The sequence below is a fragment of the Oncorhynchus mykiss genome, chromosome 6 (genome assembly GCF_057628025.1).
Source record: "Oncorhynchus mykiss isolate SJ-2025 chromosome 6, ASM5762802v1, whole genome shotgun sequence".
NCBI classification, from domain to species: domain Eukaryota; kingdom Metazoa; phylum Chordata; class Actinopteri; order Salmoniformes; family Salmonidae; genus Oncorhynchus; species Oncorhynchus mykiss.
The window spans coordinates 74,303,208-74,310,749 of NC_143027.1; the positions used below are offsets into that span (position 1 = coordinate 74,303,208).

Sequence of the window (7,542 nt, forward strand, 5' to 3'; positions counted from 1 at the left end):
ACTGTAGACCCTGCCACATACCTCTTGTGTCTGAGCCATTGAGTTGCGACTCTACTTTGTCTCTATACTGACGCTTAGCTTGTTTGATTGCCTTGTGGAGGGAATAGCTACACTGTTTGTATTCGGTCATATTTCCGGTCACCTTGCCCTGGGTAAAAGCAGTGGTTCGCGCTTTCAGTTTTGCGCGAATGCTGCCATCAATCCACGATTTCTGGTTTGGGAATGTTTTAATAGTTGCTGTGGGTACGACATCGCTGATACACTTGCTAATAAACTCGCTCATCGAATCAGCGTATTCGTCAATGTTGTTGTTGTGTTTGATGCAGTGCGGAACATATCCCAATCCACGTGATCAAAGTAATCTTGAAGCGTGGAATCAGATTGGTCGGACCAGCGTTGAACAGACCTGAGCGCGGGAGCTTCCTGTTTTAGTCTCTGTCTATAGGCTGGGAGCAACAAAATGTTGTGGGTCTAGGAACGCGAAACGAGGCGGCCATCTCTGTCGGCACCGGAAGTAATCTTTAGCCAGAATTAACGCACAACGACTATACCACTTAGATAAGAATTATTTGAATAATCAAGTCAATAAATGTTAGGTAGTTATTTAGATTTAGCAGATAGTTAATAAACTGCCTGGCAAGTTCGATGTATTTGTAGCCAACTAACATTAGGCTTTTCTAGTGTTAAGTGTTAAGGCTTCCTCTCCCTTGGCTTCTGACAGAAACTGGAGGAGGCAGCGGCCACAGCGACTCTGGAGGAGCAGAGGAGAAAACAGACCCAGACTGACCTGCAGGACCGCTACAGAACAGACCTGGAGAGAGAGAAAATGGTAACCAACCACAAAGCTACACTCTAGCTCTGTTCCAGGAAGTTAATACTCAGAATCACTGCAACAACGTATTACTCAGCAAGACTTCTCTCATGACTTTGAATCATTGCGTTTGATGTATAACCAAGTATTATTACTATTAGTATTACTATTACTCACAGTATGAGTATTATTTATGGAGTTACAGTGCATTGCGAAAGTATTCGGCCCCCTTGAACTTTGCGACCTTTTGCCACATTTCAGGCTTGTGGGACACAATCATGAAGTGGAACGACATTTATTGGATATTTCAAACTTTTTTAACAAATCAAAAACTGAAAAATTGGGCGTGCAAAATTATTCAGCCCCTTTACTTTCAGTGCAGCAAACTCTCTCCAGAAGTTCAGTGAGGATCTCTGAATGATCCAATGTTGACCTAAATGACTAATGATGATAAATACAATCCACCTGTGTGTAATCAAGTCTCCGTATAAATGCACCTGCACTGTGATAGTCTCAGAGGTCCGTTAAAAGCGCAGAGAGCATCATGAAGAACAAGGAACACGCCAGGCAGGTCCGAGATACTGTTGTGAAGAAGTTTAAAGCCGGATTTGGATACAAAAAGATTTCCCAAGCTTTAAACATCCCAAGGAGCACTGTGCAAGCGATAATATTGAAATGGAAGGAGTATCAGACCACTGCAAATCTACCAAGACCTGGCCGTCCCTCTAAACTTTCAGCTCATACAAGGAGAAGACTGATCAGAGATGCAGCCAAGAGGCCCATGATCACTCTGGATGAACTGCAGAGATCTACAGCTGAGGTGGGAGACTCTGTCCATAGGACAACAATCAGTCGTATATTGCACAAATCTGGCCTTTATGGAAGAGTGGCAAGAAGAAAGCCATTTCTTAAAGATATCCATAGAAAGTGTTGTTTAAAGTTTGCCACAAGCCACCTGGGAGACACACCAAACATGTGGAAGAAGGTGCTCTGGTCAGATGAAACCAAAATTGAACTTTTTGGCAACAATGCAAAACGTTATGTTTGGCGTAAAAGCAACACAGCTCATCACCCTGAACACACCATCCCCACTGTCAAACATGGTGGTGGCAGCATCATGGTTTGGGCCTGCTTTTCTTCAGCAGGGACAGGGAAGATGGTTAAAATTGATGGGAAGACGGATGGAGCCAAATACAGGACCATTCTGGAAGAGTCTGCAAAAGACCTGAGACTGGGACAGAGATTTGACTTCCAAGAAGACAATGATCCAAAACATAAAGCAAAATCTACAATGGAATGGTTCAAAAATAAACATGTCCAGGTGTTAGAATGGCCAAGTCAAAGTCCAGACCTGAATCCAATCGAGAATCTGTGGAAAGAACTGAAAACTGCTGTTCACAAATGCTCTCCATCCAACCTCACTGAGCTCGAGCTGTTTTGCAAGGAGGAATGGGAAAAAATGTCAGTCTCTCGATGTGCAAAACTGATAGAGACATACCCCAAGCGACTTACAGCTGTAATCGCAGCAAAAGGTGGCGCTACAAAGTATTAACTTAAGGGGGCTGAATAATTTTGCACGCCCAATTTTTCAGTTTTTGATTTGTTAAAAAAGTTTGAAATATCCAATAAATGTCGTTCCACTTCATGATTGTGTCCCACTTGTTGTTGATTCTTCACAAATAAATACAGTTTTATATCTTTATGTTTGAAGCCTGAAATGTGGCAAAAGGTCGCAAAGTTCAAGGGGGCCGAATACCTTCGCAATGCACTGTATCTGGGAAAATCTACACTAAATAGAATTGATTGTCATATGCACAGCACATGCTACTTTGTACTGTGGTGGTGTGTGTGTGCGTGTGTGCATTCATATCTGTGTCCAGATTATCATATCAACCTGTGTGTGTCCATTGTCCCCTGTCAGGTTCGTCAGCAGATGGAGGAGCAGGTGGCCCAGAAGTCCAGTGAGTTGGAGCAGTACCTGCAGCGTGTCAAGGAGCTGGAGGACATGTACCACCGCTTGGAGGATGCACTAGAGGATGAGAGACAGGCCAGGCAGGATGAGGAGATCATGCGCAAACTACAGACCAGGTTAGACGCAACACACACTTGACACACTCATAGACAGTAGCCTTACACTGAGTGTACAAGACATTAGGAACACCTTTCTAATATTGAGTTGCTTTCCCTTTTGCCCTCATATTTATCTAATTAACTAACTGTTTAATTGTTACACAATTAAATTAATCATGTAGCAATTAACTAATTAGGATCTGGGGCACCACGAGAGTGGTTCTTTAAAGCGTTACCATCTCCCGAATTAAACTCTGTAAGGTCTTTACCTATCGTATCTATAAACAGTCAACTTATTAATCATAACCTCATATCCTCATAATATCATATCATCATTCTGAGCAGTTGTAACCTCCTTGCATCTGCAAAAACCCGAGCCTTAATTATGATTCAGTACTACACAAATTGGTTTAATTATTTATTTACTAGCTAATTAAATGAGAACACAGGATAAACACACACACTCTGCACCGGTTAATATCCCCAGCGGAATGACAACAACATGGATGCTTGTTAAAGAAGAGATGGAGAGAGAAGGACAGAGACACTTAACACTGCCACATTCAGAAACTACTCTCACCTACAATAACCATATACTTTGCACACGAACCGCCGCCCGCTTTGAGCTAGACATCATGAATGTATTTACGTGAATTGCCTGGGTTCGCCGGGGATCTCTCGGTAAACGGGGCAGCCTTGAAAAGGGTGTTGGGCCTTTTTTTGTTGAAAAGGATTCAAACAACTCTTCTACTGTTGTCCTTCTTCGTAGTTGTCCGGTATCTGGGGACTTGTTGTGTAGACCTGAACAGAACTACAGAGTTGATTTTCCTTCCATTCACTCTTGAAGATACTTCTTTGAAGATAGGCTAGCCAGCTGTATCAATGGTTTCCCAGTGGGGGGATGAGAGTAACGTAATATGATGGTTTGAGCAGAGTAACAGGATGGTCCTACTTAAATTCGCTTTCGAAGATACTTTACTTAGGACAGCTAAACAGCAGTTCCAGTGATTGTCCTGGAGGTGAGTTTATCGTCTCCACCTCGTGTTTAGATTCAAAGTTCAAACCATTTTAAACATGTAGTTGCTGCTTCACACTTTTTCTGGTTCAATGTGTTTTTTTTCTTAACCCATCATTTATACCTTTTTCTCGAAAGGTATAAGGTATAAGGTTCCGGCAGGCAGGCACGCTCCCTGACCTCACTCTGGGGCGGTGATTACTCACTGTGCAATGTTTTGGAAAACAATGATCTCTTATAACTTCTCAAATCACATCCCTCTCTTAACAAAAAAACACAATTTTCCATATTACATGCACAACCCATAGTATGGAAACTTCTTCCATGTGGTATGTATACTTTCCAAGTTACAGTATATCCTTCATAACATTTTTAATGACATCACAAAACAACAAACAAAATGACACTTTCTACGTTAGAAATATTGTTCCAGTATTCACTTTTTAACGTGTTAGAGTTTCAGTGGGAAAAGGTCCGTTGAGACAAAGAACATTCCTTTGGTGAATTTGGAGAGCGCAAGCCTGGATCTTCTCCCTTGATTTACAACAGGACGTGAGTGTCAATCCCCACTAGTTATTTCCTCCCCCATCTACGGGTGAAATGGGGTCTGATTGATGTTATTCATTGTAAACCTGATCTGACCTATTTGGATTCTCATGGTTAGTCATGACAAAGGGATCCTAGCTTTCACCTGGATTCACCTGGTCAGTCTTTGTCATTGGAAAGAGCAGGTGTTTCTAATGTTTTGTACACTCAGTGATCGTGCACAGGTTAAAGGTAGTACACTATATAGGGAAAATGGTGCCATGTGGTACACAACTAGACACACAGATGTAGTGTACATTATCACACAAAAACAGTGTATCAGTAGACTGTGTATAGATGTTAACGTTCACATTCTCAGGCTTGTTTGAGTCTGTCTGTGATTGGTTCATGTGGTGTGTCTGTTTCTGCATGTACACAGGCTTCTGGAGGAGGAGTCAGCCAAGCGGGCGGAGCTGGAGCAAATCCACCTGCAGCAGCAGAGAGCCATCTCCCAGACCCAGGCTGAGAAGCAGGAGCTGGAGAGCGAGCGGCTGGCCAAGGAGATGGCCCTGCAGGCAGCCATGTTGCAGCTGGAGAGACTTGAGAGAGAGAGGCACGGAGCGCTGGAGCAGTACGAGGTCAGAGAACAACACCCTGTCTGTGTTTCAATATGGCTGTTAGTAGGGACCATGTCCCCTATTAACACTTCACTTAAAGTAAGGTGTTGCCGGGACATTTCATAAACAAGATTAAAACAAATTTGGCAGGAAGTACTTCCTTTTGACCTATATGTCTGTGAGCAACTACTTGTCTTTATTCAGCTGAAGATAGTGTTGAGTCAGTGGAAGGCTGCCTGAAACAGACAGTCCGTCCCTGGCACCAAACGTGCCTTCTTCTCGAATTACTCCTCTGTCAACTGTTGACACAACACACAACTATCATAGAGGTCCCTTCCTGCACTCTGTTGCCATCTAGTGGTGATTTCACTGAGAACCGTCTCTACTTCAAGAACAACAGCATAACTTATTTATTACTTAAAGGGACTTGGCCATCATTGAGATATATGGATAAACTATGTGTGTGCGTTTGTGTTACAGGAGGTGAGAATGAAATTGGAGCAGGCAGCTAATAAGACCAAGAGCTGGAAGGACAAGGTGGCCAAGCATGAGGGACTGGTCCGTCTCATCCAGCCAGGTAAGTAAGAATGAGAGAGGCCAACATCACCATAGTAGAATGTCAACCACTGCATGTTCATGTTCTGTTCTGTTCTCCTCTCCATACTCATATTACAATGCTATTGATTACTTTGTTCTATTGATCTATTGTTTTAATACAATCTGTGATGTTTTCTTTCTCCTTCTGTCTGTGAAGGTGATAAAGGACCACAGAGGATGACTAACTGGGGCCCAGCAGCCTTCACAGACACTGAGCTGGACCTGAGGAAGAAGTCCTGGCAGGAGAGGAAGAACCACAATCAGTCAGCCCAGTAGACTAGAGATGGTGCTTCTTACCTGATGGTCCAGACATCTTACTGTGATCGTGTAGCATCACGATACTGTTATTGTATTGTTGTTGAGAATTAACTAATGTGTACGGTTGCAAAATTCCTGAAACTTTCCCAAAATGTCCAGGATCTCCAGAAATCCCGATTGCTGGATTCTGGATTTCCTGCTTATTTTCTCCTAATTCTGTGAATCTTCTAACCAGGATATCTGGAATTTTGCAACCCTACTGATGTGCCAATGCTTTGACATTCCAAGTGTTTCACCATTCTGTGGTCTGATAAGTCTTTAACCAGGAAATAGAGCTGTAGATATTCAGTGAATAATATGTTAAACTTATTTTTTTAAATAATGTCATGAGAAAGTAATACGATTTAAGGTAATAAGATAAAAGTAATAAGATGTTTTCTATTTAAAATGCCAACGCATAAGTAGTGTATCTTATAAAATATATTTAAAGACATTTCTTTATACTGTTGCTGTCTGTTTTATTGGATGAGGGATGTGAGAATTATATGTGTTAGAATAGGCGAGTAGTGAACGGGGGGGTAGGTTAGATATACTATATCCAAAAAATAAATATGGCATGTATATATGACTCTGGGTTAGATATGCTCAGCCTTGATTTATATATTTGATACATTTCATTCAAAAACATTTTTTTCAATCTAACCATTTAAAATGTCATTTCCTGGTTTGCCAGTGGGAACTGTGGAACATTCAGTAATATTCCTATGAAAGACTTGGCCGATGCCTTCTTGTGGTTTCATGAGTTAAAGCATCTGTTTACGGCTCTGCTGTAACTCACAGTAATATTATACTGTGGTGGGCCGGGAGTTACTGTAGATACCTTGAACCGCTTGAGTTCATAGCTATAGTTCCCCTTGTATTGTAGTCAGGTAAAGTTCAATTTAACCAACATATGCAAGTGTGAGCTGACCTCTGAGCTCGTGTGTGTAATAGTGAATGTTGGTGCAGTGAGAACTTCTGAGATCTGACTGCAGGGATGGAACTGCTGGGATCTAGTGTTTCTCTGCGGACTCTGAGCTGGGTTCTATTCTCTCTGGGGGAACCAGGGCCCTGGAATGGGATTCATTTTCTTTCTCTTGGGGCCCTAGGTCCTGCTTAATTCCACTCTCCACTACATCTCAGCCTAGCACTGCAGATTTCTGTAATGGATGTTCTGCAGAGCTTCAAAGAGCTGGCTTGGACATCTGTTTGTCTGTCTGAATCTGTCCTGGCAGGCTGAGGTCCAGCTCTCTCTCTCTCTCTGAGCCAGCCTGACCAAACCACCCCAACCATGTGTGACTGATAGTGACACCCTCTCCTCATTCATAAACCTGTGGTTTTCATTACAATAACGTCCTACTTTGTGTCATGTCAAAACAAATACAATCTGATTTTCTTATTTCTTTGGGGCCAAATCCTGCTTTTGATTTGCTAAATCCTGTGTGTGTGTGTGTGTGTGTGTGTGTGTGTGTGTGTGTGTGTGTGTGTGTGTGTGTGTGTGTGTGTGTGTGTGTGTGTGTGTGTGTGTGTGTGTGTGTGTGTGAGTGAGCATGTTCTCCTCACATCTGGAGCTCACTACTGTAGGTCTAGGTCTTCTAGACCTTGTACAA

At 42.5% G+C, this 7,542-nt stretch overlaps 1 protein-coding gene across 2 annotated transcripts in view; it reads left to right on the plus strand.

Moving 5' to 3' along the window:
• LOC110526568 (switch-associated protein 70) overlaps positions 1–6,386 on the plus strand; it is a 36,557-nt gene extending 30,171 nt beyond the window's left edge. Inside the window, exons 8-12 of one of the 2 annotated variants that reach the window (XR_016496865.1) lie at positions 722–829; positions 2,733–4,448; positions 4,861–5,059; positions 5,519–5,615; positions 5,793–6,386. Coding sequence is in view for 1 of the 2 variants with exons in the window: in XM_090238852.1 (XP_090094978.1) it covers positions 722–829; positions 2,733–2,899; positions 4,861–5,059; positions 5,519–5,615; positions 5,793–5,911 (690 nt within the window). In the remaining variant the exon portion in view is untranslated. The remainder of the gene's footprint in view (positions 1–721; positions 830–2,732; positions 4,449–4,860; positions 5,060–5,518; positions 5,616–5,792) is intronic. The other variant, XM_090238852.1, reaches the window with a different exon arrangement.
• Positions 6,387–7,542: the final 1,156 nt, after the last annotated feature.